The 22,049-nt window shown below is 45.0% G+C and overlaps 2 protein-coding genes across 2 annotated transcripts in view; both read right to left on the bottom strand.

Annotated features, from left to right (window-relative positions):
- Positions 1-22,049, bottom strand: part of LOC144492813 (sodium- and chloride-dependent neutral and basic amino acid transporter B(0+)-like) — a 315,961-nt gene that overhangs the window by 142,325 nt on the left and 151,587 nt on the right. The gene's annotated exons all lie outside the window — the stretch shown is intronic.
- LOC144492426 (sodium- and chloride-dependent neutral and basic amino acid transporter B(0+)-like) overlaps positions 1-22,049 on the bottom strand; it is a 116,820-nt gene that overhangs the window by 39,580 nt on the left and 55,191 nt on the right. The window contains exons 3-5 of the mRNA XM_078210435.1: positions 14,160-14,298; positions 13,006-13,138; positions 11,224-11,364 (exon numbers count right to left, since the gene is read on the bottom strand). Coding sequence (XP_078066561.1) covers positions 11,224-11,364; positions 13,006-13,138; positions 14,160-14,298 — 413 coding nt within the window. The remainder of the gene's footprint in view (positions 1-11,223; positions 11,365-13,005; positions 13,139-14,159; positions 14,299-22,049) is intronic.

The following is a 22,049-nucleotide window of genomic DNA, read 5'->3' as shown; positions in this document are numbered from 1 at the left end:
AGGAGGAGGATGACGACGATGATCCAAGCCATGTGATGGAATCTATCCAAGGCTGCTCAGGGAGACGAGAGATGAAATCGCTGGGCCTCTGATGCAAATCTTTGTATCGTCACTGGACACAGGTGAGGTCCCAGAGGATTGGAGGATAGCTAATGTGGTCCCGTTATTTAAGAAGGGTAGGAAGGATAACCCGGGAAATTATAGGCCGGTGAGCTTGACGTCCGTGGTCGGGAAGTTGTTGGAGAGGATTCTTAGAGATAGGATGTATGCGCATTTAGAAAGGAATAAACTCATTAACGATAGTCAGCATGGTTTTGTGAAAGGGAGGTCATGCCTCACTAACCTGGTGGAGTTTTTTGAAGAAGTGACTAGAATGGTTGACGAGGGAAGGGCCGTGGATGTCGTCTATATGGACCTTAGTAAAGCATTTGACAAAGTCCCTCATGGTAGGTTGGTGCAAAAGGTTGGATCTCATGGGATAAAGGAGGAGGTGGCTAGAGGGGTGGAGAACTGGCTTGGTCACAGAAGACAGAGGGTGGTAGTGGAAGGGTCTTTTTCCGGCTGGATGCCTGTGACTAGTGGTGTTCCGCAGGGCTCTGTATTGGGACCTCTGCTGTTTGTGATTTATATAAACGATCTGGAAGAAGGTGTAACTGGGGCGATCAGTAAGTTTGCGGATGACACGAAAATGGCTGGACTTGCAGATAGTGAGGAACATTGTCAGAGGCTACAGAAGGATATAGATAGGCTGGAAATTTGGGCAAAGAAATGGCAGATGGAGTTCAATCCAGATAAATGCGAAGTGATGCATTTTGGTAGAACTAACGTAGGGGGGAGCTATACGATAAATGGCAGAACCATAAAGGGTGTAGATACGCAGAGGGACCTGGGTGTGCAAGTCCACAGATCCTTGAAGGTGACGGCACAGGTGGAGAAGGTAGTGAAGAAGGCATATGGCATGCTTGCCTTTATAGGACGGGGCATAGAGTATAAAAGTTGGGGTCTGATGTTGCGGTTGTATAGAACGTTGGTTCGGCCGCATTTGGAATACTGCACCCAGTTCTGGTCGCCACACTACCAGAAGGACGTGGAGGCTTTGGAGAGAGTGCAGAGGAGGGTTACCAGGATGCTGCCTGGTATGGAAGGGCTTAGTTATGAGGAGAGATTGGGTAAACTGGGGTTGTTCTCCCTGGAAAGACGGAGGATGAGGGGTGACCTAATAGAGGTGTATAAAATTATGAAAGGCATAGATAGGGTGAACGGTGGGAAGCTTTTTCCCAGGTCGGTGGTGACGTTCACGAGGGGTCATAGGTTCAAGGTGAGGGGGGGAAGGTTTAACACGGATGTCAGAAGGACGTATTTTACACAGAGGGTGGTGGGGGCCTGGAATGCGCTGCCGGGCAAGGTGGTGGAGGCGGACACACTGGGAACGTTTAAGACTTATCTAGATAGCCACATGAAGGGAGTGGGAATGGAGGGATACAAAAGAATGGCCTAGTTTGGACCAGGGAGCGGCGCGGGCTTGGAGGGCCGAAGGGCCTGTTCCTGTGCTGTATTGTTCTTTGTTCTTTGTTCTTAAGGCAGGTGGAGGCAAGGGTCTGCCACATAACCCAAGTAAATCTCCCACGCCATGTTGACACCAGGGTGATGGGCCGAGGTAGGCCGTGTTAGTGAGTTACTATTGCAGGCAGGAAGGTGATGATGACTCGCTATGCGGCACAATGTGATAGTGCCCTGCTGCAAATAAGCCTGACTCCTACCTGAGCTCTGCATGCACGCTGGCACCTGGGCCCACATCTGGGTGGGGATCAGGGAACACAAGATGCCAGCTGATTCCTGGTCTCCGGCAGGTCTTCACGTGCCAGAGGCCTCGGACATTCACACCTCCACCCGATGTACGAGAAGAGATGCGTTGTGCATGCAGAAGAGGGTCCCAGACGTCTCACCACTAACTTGACTCACCATGGTGCCAGGTGGAGAAGGTAGGCAAGAAGGCATACGGCATGCTTGCCTTCATTGGCTGGGGCAATTGGCAAGTCATGTTGCAGCTTTATAGAACCTTAGTTCAGCCGCACTTGGAATATAGTGTTCAATTCTGGTCGCCACACTATCAGAAGGATGTGGAGGCTTTGGAGAGGATACAAAAAAGATTTACCAGGATGTTGCTTGGCATGGAGGGCATCAGCTATGAGGAGAGGTTGGAGAAACTTGGTTTGTTTTCACTGGAACGACGGAGGTTGAGGGTTGACCTGATAGAAGTCTACAACATTACGAGAGGCATGGACAGAGTGGATAGTCAGAAGCTTTTTCCCAGGATGGAAGAATCAATTACTAGGGGAATAGGCTTAAGGTGCGAGGGGCAAGGTTTAAAGGAGATGTATCAGGCAGATGTTTTTTACACAGAGGGTGGTGGGTGCCTGGAACTCGTTTTCGGGGAGGTAGTGGAAGAGATACGATAGTGACTTTTAGGGGCATCTTGACATGAATAGGGTGGGAATAGAGGGATATGGTCCCCAGAAGGGTAGGGGGTTTTAGTTAAGTCGGGTAGCATGGTCAGTGCAGGCTTGGAGGGCCGAAGGGCCTGTTCCTGCGGCCCTCCATGGAACCACGCTGTAATTTTCTTTGTTCTCTTTGTTCTTTGTTCAGGGTGATAGTCTCTGGGATGGTGAACTGTGATGTGGAAGCTGATGTGAAATTCGTCCTCCCGGGGGGACGGCAGACAGGCCCAGTGCAACTGGGTCATTTCCGGCAACATGGAACAGAAGGTCGAGTGCTAGGGAGGGACAGGATTCTGGGTTGCACGCAACTGACTGGAGATATCTCAAACATTTGGAGGAGTGGCAGGTGCTCACGTCTGTGGCACCCCCTGTCTTTTGCTGCTCCCGATTATTATGGGCATTCTGCTCCTGTGGGGACAGAAGAAGGTATGTAAAGGGTGTTGGCTGGAAATATGCAGGGTGTCAGGGGTTGGTTCTCAGAGGTCAGGGGTTGTGTGGCGACTCAGGGTTGGTGAGGGGGAGGTGGAGGCAGGTGCTAGGAGGTCGGGGCTGAAAGCGCACACAGCAGGGGTCACATAGGGGGACGATGCCAGAACAGGGTGTGCACTCATCCTTGCTGCCCTGATGAGGTTGTTGATTTTTTTCCTGCACTGGTGGCCTGTTCTCCTTGCACTGACTGCCACTGTGGCTGTCTCCTAGGCTGCTCTGCCTTCCACTCCCCTGGCTCGACACCCATCTGGGGGGAAAATGTGTACCTCATCTTCCCGACCGCATCCAGCAGCCTTGCCAGCTCCCCCTCTGAACATCTCAGGGCCGTTCTTCTGGCAGCCATCCTCCTGCCCTGCCTGCCCATCCTTGGGGCTTATATACAGCTCTCCCTTGTTAAGACAGTTCAGCAGCAGGCAGTTTGGGCGAGTCACGCGCCTGTTAGGGAATTCCAGCAGGATTAGATGCAGTTTGATTTGTTGTACTGACAGGGAAACCAAGGCAACACTTGCAGGTGTGCTGATGGGGGAGTGGATTGTGCGCATTTTGGACGTCCAATCCGAGCTGCTGGCTCTCAGGTGATCTAGGCCCCTCCCTCTACAGGTGAGTTTCAGCTTTTTTTGTCTAAGTGCATAAGATCACAGATTTGAACTTGCCCAAATAATTGGTGAGAAACTCTCCCGTTTTCCTGTTCATCCCCAAAGAGTAGGAATGAACGGGTCTTCCACAGAGATTAGTGCTAGGACCCCATCTCTTTATAATATAAAGGTTTAGATGAAGGAACTAAATATAATATCTCCAAATTCGCAGATGAGACAAAGCTGGTGGGTGTGTGAGCTGCAAGGAAGATGCAAAGATGCTCCAGTGTGATTTGGACAGGCTGTGTGAGTGGGCAATTGCACGGCAGATGCACTATAATGTGGATAAATGTGAGTTTATCCACTTTGGAAGATAAAACAGGAAAGCAGATTATTACCTGAATAGCTATAAATTAGGAGAGGGGAATGTGCAATGAGACCTGGGTGTTCTTGTACACCAGTCGCTGAAAGTAAGCATGCAGGTGCAGCGGTGGTAAAGAAAGCAAATGGCATGTTGACCTTCATAGCGAGAGGATTTGAGTACAGGAGCAGGGATATGTTGTTGCAATTGTACAGGGCCTTGGTGAGGCCACACCTGGAATATTGTGTGCAGCTTTGGTCTCCTTCCCTGAGGAAGGATGTTCTTGCACTGGAAGGAGTGCAAAGAGGGTTTAACCAGACTAATTACTGGGATAGTGGGGTTGATGTATGAGGAGAGGTTGAGTTGGTTAGGATTATATTCGCTGGAATTCAGAAGAATGAGAAGGGATCTCATGGAAAGCTAGATAATTCTAACAAGGCTAGACAGAGTAGATGCTGAAAGAATGTCCCTGATGTGGGGAGTGTCCAGAACAAGGGGTCATCATCTGAGGATAAGGGACAAATCTTTTCAGGCTGAGATAAGGAGAGATTTATTCACCCAGAGAATGGTAAGCCTGTGGAATCCACTACCACAGAAAGCAGTGGAGTCCAAAATATTCTACGTTTTCAAGAAGGAGTTAGATTTAGCTCTTGGGTGAAGGGAATCAAGGGATATGGGGCGAAGACGGGATCAGGCTATTAACTTGGATAATCATAATGAATGGTGGAACAGGCTCAAAGGGCTGAATAGCCTCCGCCTGCTCCTATTTTCTATATTTTAGCATCATCTAGTCTTTTCCCCATCCCAGTCAAGTGTTTCCGGGCAGGGTGCTAAATTGGGGGAAGGCTGACTATAGCCGGATTAGGCAGGAATTGGTGGATGTTGATTGGGAGAGGATGTTCGAGGGTAAGTCCGCATCTGGCATGTGGGAGTCTTTTAAGAAACTATTGATAAGGCTGCAGGATAGGCATGTGCCTGTAAAAAGGAAAGATAGGAAAGGTAGGATTCGAGAGCCGTGGATAACCAGGGAAATTGAGGATCTGATTAAAATGAAAAGGGAGGCGTACGTTAAGTCCAGGCAACTGAAAACAGATGGAGCTCTGGAGGAATACAGAGAGAGTAGGAAAGATCTCAAACGGGGAGTTAGAAGGGCAAAAAGAGGGCACGAGATGTTCTTGGCAGGCAGGATTAAGGAGAATCCTAAGGCATTCTATTCATGCGTTAGGAACAAAAGAGTTGTCAGGGAGAAAATCGGACCTCTCAGGGACAAAGGAGGGGAATTATGCTTAGAACCCAAGGGAATAGGGGAGATCCTAAATGAATACTTTGCATCGGTATTCACGAAGGAGAGGGGCGTGTTAACCGGGAGTGTCTCGGAGGGAGGTGTTGACCCGTTAGAGAAAATCTCCATTACGAGAAAGGAAGTGTTAGGTTTTTTAGGGAACATTAAAACTGACAAAGCCCCAGGGCCTGATGGCATCTATCCTCGACTGCTCAGGGAGACGAGAGGTGAAATTGCTGGGCCTCTGACGGAAATCTTTGTCGCTTCTTTGGACACGGGTGAGGTCCCTGAGGATTGGAGGATAGCGAATGTGGTCCCGTTGTTTAAGAAGGGTAGCAGGGATAACCCAGGAAATTATAGGCCGGTGAGCTTGACGTCCGTGGTAGGGAAGTTGTTGGAGAGGATTCTTAGAGACAGGATGTATGTGCATTTAGAACGAAACAATCTCATTAGTGACAGACAGCATGGTTTTGTAAGAGGGAGGTCGTGCCTTACAAATTTGGTGGAGTTTTTTGAGGAAGTGACAAAAACGGTTGATGAAGGAAGGGCCGTGGATGTCGTCTATATGGATTTCAGTAAGGCATTTGACAAAGTCCCACATGGCAGGTTGGTGAAGAAGGTTAAGGCTCATGGGATACAAGGAGAAGTGGCTCGATGGGTGGAGAACTGGCTTGGCCATAGGAGACAGAGGGTAGTGGTCGAAGGGTCTTTTTCCGGCTGGAGGTCTGTGACCAGTGGTGTTCCGCAGGGCTCTGTACTGGGACCTCTGCTATTTGTGATATATATAAATGATTTGGAAGAAGGTGTAACTGGTGAAATCAGCAAGTTTGCGGATGACACAAAGATGGCTGGAATTGCGGATAGCGAAGAGCATTGTCGGGCAATACAGCAGGATATAGATAGGCTGGAAAATTGGGCGGAGAGGTGGCAGATGGAATTTAATCCGGATAAATGCGAAGTGATGCATTTTGGAAGAAATAATGTAGGGAGGAGTTATACAATAAATGGCAGAGTCATCAGGAGTATAGAAACACAGAGGGACCTAGGTGTGCAAGTCCACAAATCCTTGAAGGTGGCAACACAGGTGGAGAAGGTGGTGAAGAAGGCATATGGTATGCTTGCCTTTATAGGACGGGGTATAGAGTATAAAAGCTGGAGTCTGATGATGCAGCTGTATAGAACGCTGGTTAGGCCGCATTTGGAATACTGCGTCCAGTTCTGGTCGCCGCACTACCAGAAGGACGTGGAGGCATTGGAGAGAGTGCAGAGAAGGTTTACCAGGATGTTGCCTGGTATGGAGGGTCTTAGCTATGAGGAGAGATTGGGTAGACTGGGGTTGTTCTCCTTGGAAAGACGGAGAATGAGGGGAGATCTAATAGAGGTATACAAGATTATGAAGGGTATAGATATGGTGAACAGTGGGAAGCTTTTTCCAGGTCGGAGGTGACGATCACGAGGGGTCACGGGCTCAAGCTGAGAGGGGCGAAGTATAACTCCGACATCAGAGGGACGTTTTTTACACAGAGGGTGGTGGGGGCCTGGAATGCGCTGCCAAGTAGGGTGGTGGAGGCAGGCACGCTGACATCGTTTAAGACTTACCTGGATAGTCACATGAGCAGCCTGGGAATGGAGGGATACAAACGATTGGTCTAGTTGGACCAAGGAGCGGCACAGGCTTGGAGGGCCGAAGGGCCTGTTTCCTGTGCTGTACTGTTCTTTGTTCTTTGTTCTTTTGTTCTTTTCCCTCTTGCCTGTCTGACTCATCTAGTCAAACCTTCAATGTATACCATACTAGAACCCACCCCCTCCTTGCCTCTGCTCTGTTATTTGGAACCTTGCCTGTGAGAGCCCCCCTGAAGTGACTGTGCTGAAACCTGGCACAGTCTGCGGAGGCACAAGTGAAACGTAATGCAAGGCAGGCAAACGTATCTTGAAGTCACAATCATCGCAATCAATGTTTCTATTCCAATAATCATCTAATGTTTGCTTGAATGCCTCGATTGAACCTGCCTCCACCATACTTCTAGGAAGTGCATTCCAGACCCAAACCACTTTGAATTTTTAACCCAAGGAGAGAAAATGCTGGAAAATCTCAGCATGTCTGCCAGCTTCTGAGAGGAGAGAAAAGAGCTGATGTTTCGAGTCCAGGTGACCCTTTGTTAAAGGCTCAAATTGTCATCTGGACTCAAACGCCAACTCTTTTCTCTCCCTGCAGATGCTGCCAGTCCTGCTGAGATTTTCCAGCATTTTCTCTTTTGGTTTCAGATTTCAGCATCCGCTGTAATTTGCGATTACACTTTGAATTTTTTTTTGTCACAGCATGTTTGTTTCTTTTGCAAATCACTTTAAATCTGTGTCCCCTTATTCTTGATCCTTTTATGAGCGGGAACAGTTTCTCCCCATCTACTCTCTCCATACCCCTCATGATTTCAAACATTTCCATCAAATCTCCTCTCAGCCTCCTTCTCTCTAAGGAGAACAGTCCTAACCTCCCCAATCTATCCTCATAACTGAAGTTTCTCATCTTTGGAATCATTCTTGTAAATCTCTTCTGCACTCTCTCCAATGTGTTCACATCCTTCCTAAAGTAGAACCCAGAACAGTATACAATATTCCAACTGAGGTCTAACTAGTGTCTTGTAGAAGTTCAGCATGACCTCTTGCTCTTGTACCCTGTGCCCCGAATAATAAAGCCCAGAATACTATATGCTTTATTAATTGCTCTCCCCCACCTATCCTGCCACCTTCAATTATTTATGCACATATAGACCCAGGTCCCTGTGCTCCTGCACCTCCTTAAGAATGTTAACCCTTATTTTATATTCTCTCTCTATCTTCCTCCCACCAAAATGCATCACCTCACACTTATCTGCACTGAATTTCATCTGCAATCTATCTGCCCTCTCCACCAACTTGTCTATGTCCTTTTGAAGTTCTACACTCTCGTCCTCACAGTTGGCGACCAATGTCCACCCAATTTGCATCACTGTGCATCCAAATTGTTACTCATTGAGATAAAGGTAACATGTCTGCAAAAATCCATCAGAGACAATACCTTCAGCGGAATATGATTGAAGCACATATCCTTCCCCTTCTTAGCAAACATCAGGGCAGTCACTTGGCGAACCCGACTAATCACTTGAAGAATGGAATGTTGGCAGAGAGGAATTTTCTCATACATGAATTAATCAGGTTACAAGTGGAAAACACTCGCCATAACCTCCACTTTTTTGGGAAAATTACACCCAATGTGTTTTAACAAAGGGCCTCATTACTGAATAGCTCAATCAAAATCATCCTGTCACATGACCAATACTTAAGTCCTTTGACATTCTTTAATTATATCGCTTTCAAATTTTATCTTCAGTCACTGTTTGACGTCAGAAGAGAAGCAGAGCTCCCCACAAACAGCCTGTCTCTGTCTACCATTTACTATCTCACAGGTAGCAGCAGAAAGAGCTCAGTCCACATTTAGAACAGCATGGCCTTCATCGACATCTGTGAACAACTGAACATTTGAACTTCTGAATCTGTGTCTTCAAGACTAATTCATCTCCCATCATGGAAATCCTTGCTTCTGGAAAGACGTATCACCCAGCAACAGCCAGCCCGCTAACCTTTGTAGGAATACCCCATTGCACTTTTGATTCTTGATGCTGGGCTCACGTGAAACTATGGGCCTGATTTTACCATTTTGAGTCTAAGAGCACGAAATCGCGATAAATTTGGGCGCCGGGCCTATACCGTGATCTGCACCCGATTCCGAGCAGATTGCGGCCTAACCGACACCCGATTCGGGCGCGGGTCCAGCCCACGCCCGAATTGGGCGGGCCGACGATTTAAATGCATTTGCATGCATTTAAATCGACTTAATGAACCGCGCGCCCAACCCTACCGCCAAATCCCACTTTACCGTCTTCTGGTCCGTTCCGCATCTGCGCTGTAAGTGACCTGCAAAATAAAAGTCTGAAGTCGTCGCTGCAGCTTCCGAAGAGCGGGGTCAGAGCCTCCAACGGCTCTCTGACCCAGGTCATCCTCTGGTCAGGGCGGGGGGGGGGGGGGGGGGGGGTGGGGGGGGGGGGAGGCGGGGAGGAGGGGAGGGAGGAAGAGGAGGGGGGTGGGACCCAGATCATCCTCTGGTCGGGGGGGTCCGCTGCCAGTCTGCGGCCGATCAGTGGGGAGGGAGGGAGTAGGGGGGTCCGCCGCCACTCTGTGGGCGATCCCTCCTCCCCACCGGAGGAACGAATCCCTCCTGCCGGAGTGGATGTGCAGCCATGTCATCCCACAAAACCTGGAGAAGGACCAAGCTGGGCCTGTAAAGGGATACACCATCACTGGTACACTACTAGCCACAGATTACTCTTCCCTGCAGGGACAAGAGAGCGGGAGAGATGCCACATATATTTCAGGAATGAAGAAAGGGGTGAACATTGTGAAAACCCTTTCCCCTCTTTAGCGGGTGCGTAAAATAAACCAATTCTTATTTTATCTTGATTTTACGTGGGATTATTAACGGAGGTTTGGACCACACTGAAGAGTTGGAAAAATATATCACTACATACAAAGGGAGAAATCAGAAATGAAAAACACCTTCCTGTTTGCAGGCTGGTAGGAGAGGAGAACTCAGAACTGTTTCAACTAACCCCCCCATCTGCAGTAAGTGGAAAAGATAGAAGCTGCTGACCCCTCCTCACATGATGGTAAAAATGATGGCAGCCATTCCATCCCACCCAGTCCAACCTCATTCCAACTCTCCCTGTTCTATCCTATGTCTCCTCTCCCAATCTTATTTCATTCAACCTTTTGAAAATGTGAATGTCAAAATGTTAAAAGTTCCAAACTAATCTCATCAGAATTGATCACAGGGTTAAAATGAAAACTTATTCTGGTCATTTCAAAAACTGAATTTATTTTACTCACATTTGAACAGTTCTTAAAATGAATATCTTAAATATGCAAGAAAAACACTGAATAGTTTGACTGAAAATTACAGCTGAGATTCTGCGCCCGATTTTACCATTTTCATGCTGAGTGCTAAATCTGGGCGCAATTCAGATCTGACTTGGAAATCTGCTTTTAGGCGCCCCCATATGTACTTCGCCTGAAAATAAAATCACGGGTCTGAATTGCGCTGTGGGCGGGGCTTAGCGCGCCTGGAACGATCGGAGCTCTGAACTGCGCATGCACAGTTAGAAAAAAATTTGAAAAAGCGCGCCCGTGTCAGATCGCTCCCGAGCCACAGAAAGCGGAGAAAGCGGCCCGGGAGCGAAAAGCGGGAGTGATAGCCCCCACAGACATAACTGTCCCCCTTGTCCACCCACCCCCCCACTACCCAGACTGACCGCGACCCCCCTGCCCCCTTCCCCCCCCACCAATCGCCCACAGAGCGGCAGCGGACCCCCCTCTCCTCCTCCCCCCCCCCCCCCGAGATCCACCTGGCCACCCTCCCCCTCAACCCACCCCCAGAGGTACATCTGACCCGCCTCCTCCTGCCTCCCCACCCCCTCACCAGAGAATGATCAGGCCTCCTCCCCCCCCCCCCCCCCCCCCTGCCCCGCAACCAAACAATGATCGGGCCTCCCTCCTCTGTCCCCCCCCCCTCAGCAGAAAATGATCTGGCCCACCTCCCCCTCCACCACCGATCTGAGTCAGAGAGCCGTTGGAAGCTCTGAACTTACCTCTTCAGCAGCTGGAGCGCCCGAAACAGACTTTTATTCAGCATGTCCATTTCGGCCCGATTCTGGATTGGCGAACGCGGTGGTAAAGGGGGAAATGCTGATAAAGTTGGGCGGGCAGTTCATTAATTCAATTTAATTGCATGCAAATGCATTTAAATCACCGTTGCGCCTGTTTCGGGCGCGAATCGGATCATGGCCATTCCCGGGCCTCGGTAAAGTGCCCATCTGCCTGGACGCAGGCACCGATTGCGTTAATGACTTCACGCCCGACTTTACCACGTTTTTGCGCCCGACGCAATGGTAAAATCGGGCCCTCGAAAGATTATTATGATGTGTTTACCTCAGCATCAGTTAGTTTGAAGAAGTCAGACTGGCTTCCAATGTAGAATTCAATTCCTTTATAGGCTCCCTCCAGGGTAAGACCTCGGATCAGGAGTATGGTCAGGACCACATAAGGGAATGTCGCAGTGAAATAAACCACCTGACCATGGAGAGGAGATTGTTAGATTTCCCTGTATTGCTGGAACAATACTTACAGTATTGAATCCAACTGAATGGTAAACTGACAGGATTATAAACAAAGCAGAGAATGAAGCAGAAAACAATTGGATGTGTAGTCAGGAGTATTCAGTATTTAGGAAGCACAAACCAAAAGAGGTCACATGGCTAGAGCTGTAACTGGGAGCATGGGGAGGCACATGCCACAGCTATAACTGGGGGTGCAGGCAGAGCAAAAGCATTGCATATAACTGTTGTGCTGACGAATAAAGAGGAATCCTTATTGCCGGTGATTCAGGGAACCCACAACTTTCTACACTAGCCTTTTCTGATTTATGCACAAGAGCTCCTAAATCTCTCTGTGCTGCAGTTTTCTGCAGTATTTCTCCATTTAAATAATATTCAGCTCCTTTTTTCTTCCTACCAAAGTGCATAACTTCACATTTTCCTACAGTAGATTCCATCTGTCAAACCATTGATGTTTATTAAATGCAGTCATGGTCCTAGTTTGAAACCCTGTAAATCTCCCTCAAGGATGAAAAGGAGCCATTCGCCATAACTCTTTCCGATCCATTAGCCAATTCTATATCATGCTGCAATCCTCATTTTATCCCTTGGTTTCAATTTTGGAAAAAAATGGAATACTTTATCAAATGCCTTTTGGAAGTCCATATACACGGCATCAACTGTACTGCCCTCATCCACCCACTGTTATTTATTAAAAAGACTCAAGTTAGCCAAACACAAATTTCCCTTAACAAATCCATGCTGAATTTTCTTTATTCCTCATGTGCTTGGAGTAATCACTTATTATCTCCCAGATTATTGATTCCAGAAATTTCCCCACCATTAGAATTAAACTGATGACTGGCCTGTAATCTTTAGAGCAAATTTTTCCATTCCTCCCACCACAGAAATCATAGTGGGCAAGGGACAGGCCATGGAAAGGTCCATTGTCCTCAGCTGGGATTTTCCAGTTTCGGGGCAAGTGCGGCCGGAAAATCCCACCCATTATGCTTATCCTTTTCCCCTCTTTTGAACAAAAGTAAAATCTTTGTTATTCTCCAGTCCTTTGGCACTCCCTCTGTATCTAAGGAGGATTGGCAGATTATGTTGAGTTCCTCCAGAATTTTTACATTTACTTTCCTTCGCAGCTGGACCAGTAAACTAACCCATTTGTACAAGTGGTTAGAACTCAGACTGTAATGAATATGTTTCACTCTTCACCTTTATTACTCACATTTCTTTATCATTATTGTTCAGACAAATCTCATTTCACCCAAATAAAACCCTGACCCTAATCTGTTAAATCACTGAGCCAGTCCTGCCCAGCTTTCCCCAGCAATTGGAAATTCGCCCAAAATCCCTGTATCAGTGACTGAAACCCTTCGAATGAGGGGCACATTTCAGGGGTTTGGGGGAATTGCTGCTGTTCTGTCACTCAGCAGAAAGATCTTCAGATCTCACTCAGGCCTGAAATGTTTATGAATTCTGGATCTCCCACTCCCCAAAGAGTCACTGTTAACATCACTGTGAGATAAACCAGCCCAATTCACAAATGATTTATAAATTCTAGTTTTATATGACAGAAATTTGTACTTTGTTACTGGTTTAGTTGTTTTACCTTTCCTGAAGATTTGATTCCTTTTGATAACGCTGCCCCAATTATCAGCCAGGTCAGAAGCAGACAGAGGGCTAAATACCAGATTATCTCCCCGGTCTCATTTATTGAACTGGTACGACGTAAAACCACCTTACTGAATAAAATAACAACAGAACAGTGCTCAGTTCACACAGTCACTGTTAGACAGAATGTACAATAGAATTTAGCTAAATATGCATGAATTTGAAAGTGACCAATTTCAAAGAGAATCAGTTCTATTTTAAGAAGTTTACACAGAATAAATACAAAAAAATAGACTGGCTGTTTAGCCCAACTAGACTGTGCCAGTATTAACACTTGATACAAACCTCTTCCCACTCGAATGATATCTTCCCACAATGCATCAACAATGGTCTTTGACAGTTGGGTGGGTCACCTGAGAGATCAGTATGGGATGTACAATATTTATGCAGAAGCTGGAAGTGGTTTTAATTCTTCTAAACATTTTGGGGTAATTATTGTGATCACACTATCAGAACCTCATACAGTTTGCAATTTATATTACATTTTGAGAAGGTTCCAATGCAGCGCAACTGCTCAGGGGAAGTTTGAACTACTGAGCAAACCTTAACTGTGAACCTTCGGAAGCAGTGCGGCTTCCCCACCATATAATTGGATGTACCCACCCAATACAAAGCACTGAAGCTTGTTTGTTACGGCCCATTATTTTGTAACAGGTGAATGATATAAATAATATCTAAATCAAACAGTTATTCATTCATAAACAGGACATTCCCTCAACTAACCTCCCAAGGGTGGCACAGAGGTTAGCACTGCTGCCTCACAGTGCCGGGGACCCAGGTTTGATTCCTGGCTTGGGTTACTGTCTGTGTGGATTCTACTAATTCTCCCCGTATCTGCGTTGGTTTCTTCCAGGTGATCTGGTTTTGTCCCACAGTCCAAAAAACGTGCTGGTTAGGTGCATTGGCCATGCTAAATTCTCCCTTTGTGTGCCCGAACAGGAGTGTGGCGACTAGGGAATTTTCACAGTAACTTCATTGCAATGTTCATGTCAGCCTAGTTGTGACACTAATAAATAAACTTTAAAACCAGGGGGAAGCTGCTGATACAGCTGTGCAGGTTATAGGTGCAGCCATCTTTAGTCATTTACTTACTCCCAATATTGCTCACTTGGACCCTGGTGAGGAAGGTAGATTTCTGATCCATTTGGACAAGTTTCATTGTTTCCATGCAGCCATGTTGTATTAACGATTTCAAAATATCCATCACCCAGAGTGAGGTTGCAGAGTGGATCTAGAAAATGAGGAATGTGTTTTAGAATTACATTTCAAAGAATTAAAAACTAATTCTTTGTACATGTGCATCGTTGGCAGGGCAGGTGTCTATTGTCAATCCAACTCCATGGCTTGTCAGTCTCTTTAGATGATAGTTAACAATCAGCTATGCTGGTGTGGGACTGCAGTCTCCCAGTCCAGATTAGGTGAAGACATCACTGAACTGTGGATTTTTCCAACAACTCTTTAAGACCATAAGATATAGGAGCAGAATTAGGCCATTCAGCCCATCGAGAATGCTCTGCCATTCTATCATGGCTGATGTGTTTCTCAACCCCATTCTCCACCTTTTCCCACAACCTTTGATCCCCTTACCAATCTAGAACATATCTCTGTCTTAAATGCATTCAATGACTTGGCCTCCACAGCCTTCTGTGGCAATGAATTCCACAGATTCACCACCCTCTGGCTGAAGAAACTCCTTCTAATCTTGGTTCTAAAGGGTTGTCTCTTTACTCTGAGACTGTCCCCTCAGATCCTAGTCTTTCCAACTAATCGAATGGAAACATCTCCATGTCCACTCCATCCAAGCCTTTCAGTGTTCTGTAAGTTTCAGTGAGATCCCTCCTGACCTTCTAAACTAAATTGAGTACAGATCCAGAGTCCTCAAACCTTTTATTCCAGGGACCATTCTCGTGAACGTCCTCTGGACCCACTCCAAGGCCAGCACATCCTTCCTTAGATACAAGGTACAAAATTGCTCACAATATCCCAAATGTGATCTGACCAGAATCTTATAAAGCCTCAGCTGTATATCCCTGCTTTTGTATTCTAATCCGCTGTGCATAACTGCTAACATTGCATTTGCCTTCCTAACTACCAACTTAGCCTGCAAATTAACCTTAAGAATCCTGAACTAAGACTCCCAGTGTTATGATGTGGATGTTGTCCCCCTTTTGAGAACTGACACCAAATCCCCCAAAGAGGAACGTCTCACCTCATAATCTGTTAAAAGTGTGTGGGAAGGTGAACTGTCCTTCAGTAACATTTAGTGGGCAACTAACAGAAATACCTGACACTCACTTTAAAATGAACGCTTAACATTCATTTATTTAACCAACAGGGAACTTTAACTAAACAAGTAACATTCTGAATAAGATAAGAGTCTACTGCAATGCTGTTCAAATAAATATAATATCCATTCATTACCAAACAGTAATAATAGAATTTAATCACTCTCAAAAAATATACAACCAGGTTGTGTTTTTTTTGGAACCTTCTGGAGTTTCTCGGTTGATTTCTCTGTGAGTTCTTTTTGATTTGGTACCTTTCGCTGGTTAGATTCTTCTAAGAGGTACATAAAGCTGGCAGGATGGAGAGCTGCTCTCTGCCTCTCAAAATTTGAGAAGTGGCAGTTGCTATCTTGTTTTTCCCCCTTGCACTCTCTTTTATACCTATGATGACCTATCAATTTTCCTACAATAGGATTGGTCTGATTTTATCAACAGCACATTCAAATCTTATCAGTTCTTGGTCGCTGAGTTGCCTGCTTTAAATTGATTGGACAAAATTCAAGCAACAACAGGTTACCTTGTCAAGATTACTACTTGACATTTTGATACAAATGTTTCAGCTTGGAATTTGGATGGACTTTGCATTTTAAACCTCCAATCAGTGAAAAAAAACACCAGCTTTTGAAGGGACTACGCAGTGTTTTTTCACTCCAGCATTTTGTACATCTTGATGAACATCACATTCCAACTTCACAAACTCAGTTTTGCAATACCTCCCTCCTTAAGAAAAAAATGAACCATCATCATGAAAAGGTGGCTTCATTTTCTTTTAAACTTGTGATAAAGCAATAATAATAATTTCATGACCTGTAACATGCACAATCTGTAAATTAAATGCTTGTAACATGAGACGCCAATGAAATAATCTGATTGTTCTTAAATCTTTCCAGAAATATTAAAGGATTGTGATCGGTAATTGTCTCTGACACAACATTTTAATATTTATATTATGAACAATGTAAGGCCATTGTTAAACTCATAACTGGGGCGGCACGGTAGCACAGTGGTTAGCACTGCTGCTTCACAGCTCCAGGGACCTGGGATCGATTCCCGGCTTGGGTCACAGTCTGTGTGGAGTTTGCACATTCTCCTCGTGTCTGTGGGTGCTCCGGTTTCCTCCCACAGTCCAAAGGTGTGCGGGTTAGATTGATTGGCTATGCTAAAAATTGCCCTTAGTGTCCTGAGATGCGTAGGTTAGAGGGATTAGTGGGTAAATATGTAGGGATATGGGGGTAGGGCCTGTGTGGGATTGTGGTCGGTGCAGACTTGATGGGCCGAATGGCCTCTTTCTGTACTGTAGCATTTCTATGATTTCAATAACTCCTTTTCAATTGTGAAATATTTTGTCTGGTGGATATTGAGTTTTTTCAAGAAGTAACCGATTGGCCTTTCAATTCCACGATCATCCTCCTGTAACAACACAGCTCCAACCCCTACATCGCTGGCGTCGATGGCAACTTTGAAGGGTTTCAGGAAGTCTGGCATGGATAAAATGGGAGTCATGATGTGGAGATGCCGGCGTTGGACTGGGGTAAACACAGTAAGAAGTTTAACAACACCAGGTTAAAGTCCAACAGGTTTATTTGGTAGCAAAAGCCACACAAGCTTTCGAGGCTCTCAGCCCCTTCTTCAGGTGAGTGGGAATTCTGTTCACAAACAGAACTTATAAAGACACAGACTCAATTTACATGAATAATGGTTGGAATGCGAATACTTACAACTAATCCAGTCTTTAAGAAACAAAACAATGGGAGTGGAGAGAGCATCAAGACAGGCTAAAAAGATGTGTATTGTCTCCAGACAAGACAGCCAGTGAAACTCTGCAGGTCCACGCAACTGTGGGGGTTACAGATAGTGTGACATGTTACAGATAGTGTAACCCCCACAGTTGCGTGGACCTACAGAGTTTCACTGGCTGTCTTGTCTGGAGACAATACACATCTTTTTAGCCTGTCTTGATGCTCTCTCCACTCCCATTGTTTTGTTTCTTAAAGACTGGATTAGTTGTAAGTATTCGCATTCCAACCATTATTCATGTAAATTGAGTCTGTGTCTTTATAAGTTCTGTTTGTGAACAGAATTCCCACTCACCTGAAGAAGGGGCTTAGAGCCTCGAAAGCTTGTGTGGCTTTTGCTACCAAATAAACCTGTTGGACTTTAACCTGGTGTTGTTAAACTTCTTACTATGGATAAAATGGGTGCAGTGGTTAACACTGCTTTAAAATTCTCTAATGCCTTCTGGCATTGTTCTGTCCACTGAAAATTTGTGTTCTTTTTTAACAAATCCATCAATGGTGCTACGACGTGACTGAAGTTGGGTAAAATGTTCTATAAAATCTGCTCAGTCCCAGAAATAAAACACTTTCTTCTTCGATGATGCCTTCATCTTCATGTTTCTCGGTGTCATCCATCCATATCCAATGTTGTGCCCTAAGAATGTCACTTCTGTCTTCGCAAATTGTGTTTTTGCCAAGTTTAGGATCAACTTTGCCTTCTGTAGTCTCTTGAAGAGCTCTGCCAAATGCTCCATGTGATCTTCCAGGAATGGTTAAAGAACACTACGTCATCTATGTAGACAGCACAATTAGTCAATCCTGCAACAACTCTGAAGCCTTTGAAAAGTGGCTGGTGCATTTTTCATCCCAAAGGGCGTTACTTTACATTGATATAGCCTATTTGGGGTTACAGAAGCAGAAACATTTTTTGCTCTCTATTCCAGTAATGCAAAGTAAGTCCAACTTTGTGACGTAAGTGGCTTGCCCTACTTTTTCCACACAACCTTTCAACCATGGAATTGGGAAAAAGTCAGATTTGGTCACTGCATTTACCTTTTGATAATCTATGCAGAATCATTGAATACCATCAGGTTTTGGAACCAACACGATTGGCAAACTCCACTCGTTTTGATTCAGCTCTACAACATCATCTTGTAGCATCACTTTCACTTCCTTCCAAACCTGCGCTGCTTTGAGAGGATTAAGCAGATAGGGGTGTTGTTTTATCAGAACACATTCCTTATGTCAACCTCATGTACTACAGCATTAGTTTTTCTCACTATTTTTACATCGGTCCTCATAGCACTGTAACATGTATTTCACTTCAGTGCTCTGTTCTGGGACAGATAGCTCACTACCATATTCAGTCTTTAAGGATTTCTTTGTTTTTTAATTTATTTTTAGTCCATCAAAATCCACATCATCGGGATTTGATTCCTCACTCTGAGTGGCAGTAACTAATACCTGTTTCTCCAGTTCCCTTCCCCTGTCATAGCACTGTTTCAGCATGTTCACATGACATATCCTATACATTTTTTTCCTATCTTTACCAGATAATTTACCTGACCTAATCTTTTCTCAATCTGATAGGGACCACTAAACCTCGCTTTGAAAGAATCTGCTACCACTGGTAATAGCATCAATACTTTATCCCCACGGGCAAACATACAAATGTTAAATTTCTTATCTGCTTCTTGCTTTAAATGTTGTTTAGCTAATTCACCTATTCTGTTTAATCTTTCTCTCACCTCAGATACATAATCCAACTGTGAGATCTCAAACCTACCAACCTTTCCTTAATTAAATTTAAAGGACCTCTTACTTCGTTTCCGAATATCAACCCAAATGGAGTAAAGTGAGTCGATTCATTTGGAACATCTTGAATAGCAAATGATACAAGTGGGGTATCTTTATCCCAATCCTTTTGGTAATCTTGGCAATAAGCCCTCAACATGGTCTTTAGGGTCTGATGCCACCTTTCCAATGCACCTTGGAATTCACGATAGGATACACAAGGTAAAGTGTTTGATGGCTAAACCATCCATGATCTCCTTAAATAATTTGGCAGTAAAATTGGATCCGTGGTCTGATTAAATCTCCCTGGGTAATGCATAATGGGTAAAGAAAGCAAGCAACTCCTCCACAACCATTTTTGCCTTGATATTTCGGAAAGGAATTGCCTCGGGAAACCTGGTAGATACATCCATTATGGTTAGCAAATACTGGTTCTCACTTTTGGTTTCAGGGAGGGGACCGACACAACCAATTATAACCATGTAAAAGGTTCTTCAAATGAAGGAATTGGCAAAGGCGCTGGTTTTATCACCGCCTGTGGCTTTTCTACCATCTGGCATGTATGACAGGTACGACAAAATTCCACCACATCTTATGTAATCCAGGCCGATAAAAATGCTTCTGCATCTTAGCCTGAGTCTTCCTCACTCCTAGATGCCCTCCTACAGGTAATTTTTGTGCTACCTGTAATAGTTCCTGTCTGTATTCCACCAGCAAGACAATCTGGTGAACTTCTGCCCATTCCTCATCTGCACCAACCTGCCAAGGTCTCCATTTAAGATGTTATCCTTCAGGTAATAGCATTTTGGAATGCACTCTGATTCCTTTTCTATGTAGGATTTATGATATAAATCCTTTATCGTCTCATCTTTCTGTTGTAACTCCATTAATCATTCAGAACTAAACACCTTTGCTTGTTCCTCTACCTGCTTAGGTTTTTCTTTAACCATCTTATCAAACAGAGTGTCAGCGAACTGGACCTCAACTCCATCTTTCTCTTTCGCTCTCCCTTCCTGTTTTAACTATGGCTGTGGGACCTTGTCACCACACAGTCTGGAAAAATTCCAGGATAGGTTTCTTTTAACTCCTCAGTTCCCGAGTTTTCTTTTGGCGTTTCCACTGCCATGGGTATCACTCCTATTTGTGCTCCAGCTATATTATTTCCAAGGATAAACTGCATTCCTGGAATAGCCAGGTTTTCCATCACTCCCACTATCACTTCCCCAGATTGGATTGGACTTTCTAGCCTTATCTCACACAGGGGAACACCACCCCGCTCTCTATTTATTCATAGATTACCACTCTCTCGGGCAACATGTCAGAAAGAATGCAAATATTCTCATCTCTCACTATTAGAGACAAACTAGCTCCCACAGCTCTTAATATTTTAATTTCTTTACCAACTCTCCCTGTTCTACCCAAGTAAACCTTACCCACACTGATAAAGTCTTGGAAAAAATCAGGCGCTATCTTACTACCCAGCTTGTGCCGAGGCTATGCACTCTTATTCAGCTCCTCGACTTCTCTCGGGAGTCTTTTCACTGCGTCAACTAATGCCGCTCATTGTGCCTCTTTTACCACATCCTTTTTCCCAGTGCCTTTCTTAAGCCACCAGCACAGTACCTTTGTGCGTCCCATGTTATTACAGGGAAAACACATGAGCTCTTTCACTTCTTTCCACCCTCTTGGGTGTCTTTTTTCACATGTGGTAAACTATTCCCAGTGTTATTTACTTTTTACTTTTCATTGACATATCTCCTTTCCCAATTTCGATCCCTCATGGAATGAAATTGCTGTCGGAAGCCAAATTTCAATTTATGCACTAATGCGTATTCAGCCGCCATCTCTGCAGCTCATCTCGATGTCTTAACTTCCTGTTCCTCAAAATGGGTTCTTATCACTTCGGGAAGTGAGTTTTTAAACTCCTCCAGCAGAATAATATTTCTAAGGGCCTCATATGTCTTTTCTATCTTTAATGCTCTCACCCATCTATCGAAGTTGTTCTGCTTAATTCTTTCAAACTATATAGATGTCTGACCTGATTCCTTCCTTACATTTCTGAACAATTGTCTATATGCTTCTGGTACCAATTTGTAAGCAATCAAAACAGCCTTCTTTACTTCTTCACATTTTCCTGACACCTCCTCTGACAGTGCTAAAAACACCTCATTAGCCCTTGGTCTATCCTTACCAGCAGTTGGCTATGATGAGTCTACTTATTATCAATTCTATCTGGTACTCTTCCTTCTGCCATCTGAAGTCTTCTTGCTTTTCCATCTCAAATAGCCTTTCTTTTTCCAACTCAAACAACCTTTCTTTTTCCCTTTCTTTGACGAGGGCCTTCTTCTCTTTCCACCTCTTTCTTTTTCCCCTTTCTCTTCCTTCTAACTCCAGCCTTTTAAGTTCACTGTTTCATTCACAATTTAATTTTTTCTCACTCTACTGCACTTGACTGTTTCTCTGATATGCCTAAATGCTTGTCTAACTCGGTTACAATTTCAGCTTTCTTATGCTCCCTGGTTAAACGCAATTTTAGCCTGTTTGCTAATTCTACAAGCGTCATCTTTTTCTGTTTCTCTAAAGTTTCTTGACAAATTTGGGAAACATCTTCAACCTCTAGAACCTCTTTAATAATGTTAAGAGCCATTTTCTCACTTAGGTTTATTTAAAGGTTTCGGACTGTTCAGATCCCGGACCCGAACCCAATCTGTTACGATGTGGAGGTTGACCCCTGTGGCCAAACAGGCCACCTAAAATGGCGATTTGTAAAGCACTCTGGGACAATTGGGCAAGAACTAAAACAACAGCCTGCAGCCTAAAAAACAGAGATAAACAGGCTGCAACTCAGACGGGTGAATACACAGGATATGGATCATCTCCAGGACAAAAGAGATTTTCTGGTCCAACTGGGTTGTTTACCAGACATAGGGGCACCGTAACCCCGTATTTGGGAGGGAGGTGTGTGTCCTATCTGCCCCCAGCACCTACAGACATGGCCGTTGGAGACACACACAGAGATTGGTGTGGCAGCACCCCAATGGACTTTATTGATCAGGGCAATCAAGTCCTGATCGATTGATTGGCAATGGCCAAAAGGGGCATGAAACCCAACGGGGTATAAAGGGTGC

The sequence above is a fragment of the Mustelus asterias genome, chromosome 4 (genome assembly GCF_964213995.1).
Source record: "Mustelus asterias chromosome 4, sMusAst1.hap1.1, whole genome shotgun sequence".
NCBI classification, from domain to species: domain Eukaryota; kingdom Metazoa; phylum Chordata; class Chondrichthyes; order Carcharhiniformes; family Triakidae; genus Mustelus; species Mustelus asterias.
Note: the sequence above shows the minus strand (reverse complement) of the source record. Positions and strands in the feature narration are given on the sequence as shown.